The 1,927-nt window shown below is 77.2% G+C and overlaps 1 protein-coding gene across 1 annotated transcript; it reads right to left on the bottom strand.

Moving 5' to 3' along the window:
- Window positions 1–161: 161 nt before the first annotated feature.
- LOC118158329 (basic proline-rich protein-like) lies at window positions 162–1,352 on the bottom strand (the record flags this gene model as incomplete). Its single annotated transcript, XM_035312975.1, has 4 exons — window positions 162–291; window positions 355–559; window positions 856–1,012; window positions 1,123–1,352. Coding segments are annotated over 4 exons (722 nt in total), but the record flags the coding sequence as incomplete, so codon positions are not given.
- Window positions 1,353–1,927: the final 575 nt, after the last annotated feature.

Here is a 1,927-nt window from a genome sequence, read left to right as displayed (position 1 = left end):
GGGGGGCCGGGGGGGTCGCACCTACTGCAGGTGCGACCTTTTGTAATTAAAGCAAAATCCAACCTGAGCCTCTGCCTCCTCCTTTTGGGGGGGGGTGCGGGGAGCACTGCTGCCCCCCCTGCCCCGTGCCTCGGTTTCCCCGGGCACCCCAACACCGTCACCGCGGGGTGCTGCTGCCCGTCGTCTTCCGGGGTGGGCGCAGGCGGCTGCCGGGGGGGGGCTGGTCGGCACCCTGAGCCAGCCCCCCCGGGGGCCGCCCCTGCACCTGGGGGGAGAGCAGGCACGGGGAAACTGAGGCACGGGGCGGCCCCGAGGGTCCGTCCCCATGTCCCCGGGGGCAGCACCCAGCCTTACCTCTCGGTGCTGCCACGCTGGCCCGCGGGGGTCCCCTCCCACCCGGCGCCGTCCCCAACGTCCCAGCCCGGCCGGGGGGCTTGGGGATGGCGCTGGGCGGGGGGGGGGCGGCTGCTGGGGACGGGGACGGCAGCGGTGGTGGCCCTGGTGCGGGGTGCACGGGTCGGGGGGGCGGCAGCACCGCCACCCCTCGCCTTTGGCTGGCCTGGGGGAGATGCCGGGGTTGGGGGGGGGACCCCACTGAGCCCCCAGCCCCGTGGGGTGCGCTGGTGTCCAGGGGGTCCCTGCTCCCTGTTCCCACGGTGTCCCCATAGGATGGGTGACCCTAAGGGATGGGTGTCCCCATGGCGGGGGTGTCCCCATGAGACGATAACCCATGGCGCAGGGGTCCCCACGGTGTGGGCGTCCCCAGGGGACGATGCCCCATGGCCGTGTCCCTGTGCCAAGGAGCGGCCCGTGCCCCAGTTGTCCCTGTCCCCCCCCAGCCCGTTACCCCGTTACCTGCCGTCCCTTTCCGGAGGGGCTCAGACTTGCCCCGCGCCGCAGCCCCCGCCCCACGCGGGGGGCACAGCCGGGGGGGGGCGCCCCGGCCAAGGGTCCCCCTGCCCCCAGGCGGGGGTCCCTTGGGTGCCGGTGGGGGGTGACAGCTGGGGGTGTCCTGGAAGCACAGAGATGACGGGGAGCGGGACGGGGGGGACGCAGCCCTCACCCCGTGCCCCCCGTGACCCCGCACGTGTCCCCCCCCCCCCCTGCAGCGCCGTCACCTACCTCGCGGGCGGGGGGCACGGTGGGCAGCAGCGCCCGCACGGGGCTGTCCTTCACCACGAAGGTCTCGCGGCGGGGGCTGCGGGGGCTGCCCCCCCCCCCGCCGGGCCGGGGGCCAGCGGGGGCAGGTGGCACTGCTGCAGCTGGGCCGCCAGCCGCGTGGCCTCGCGCACCATCTCCTCCAGCCGGGCCCCGCTCAGGGGGCTCCAGCGCCCACCTGCGCCCCCCGGGGGCTCCTCATCCTCCTCCTCCTCCTCCTCCCGGCTGCGGGGTGAAGGCCAGCGTCAGCCCTGCCCGGGGGGTGGCGCGTGCCCGGTGCCCCCCAGCACCGCGGCCGGAGGACGTCGCGCCCCGTGTCCCGTCCCCGTGTCCCCACGTGTCCCCCCACGGCCCCGGGGCCACGGCCATAGGGTGGCGTGTGCCCTGTGCAGGGAGCCGGCTCCCCGGGTCCCCCCGTGTCCCTCCGTGTCCCCCCGTGTCCTGGCCGTGGGGGTGTCAGGCGTGTCCCCGTGTCCCCACCTCACCTGTCGGAGGGGGACAGGGCGCCGAAGTCGAACCTCTCCTCGGTGATGAAGCGGACGTCTGGGGGGGCGCGGGGGGGACATGGGGGGAGACATTGGGGGCAGCCGTCGGGGGGAGCCCTGGGGGGGCGGGACCCCCCCCCCCCCCGCGCCCCCCCCCCGGCCCCCCCCCGCCCCCCCCCCCCCCCCCCCCCGGTCCGGGCACGGCTCCCGCCGGGGACGGCTCGGCCGGCACCGGGCACAATCGGGCTTTGTGCCGCGGGGACGGCACCGGGAGGCGCGGGGAC

Source organism: Oxyura jamaicensis (genome assembly GCF_011077185.1).
Source record: "Oxyura jamaicensis isolate SHBP4307 breed ruddy duck chromosome 26 unlocalized genomic scaffold, BPBGC_Ojam_1.0 oxy26_random_OJ65005, whole genome shotgun sequence".
Taxonomy (NCBI): domain Eukaryota; kingdom Metazoa; phylum Chordata; class Aves; order Anseriformes; family Anatidae; genus Oxyura; species Oxyura jamaicensis.
This window is presented reverse-complemented; position numbering and strand designations above follow the sequence as displayed.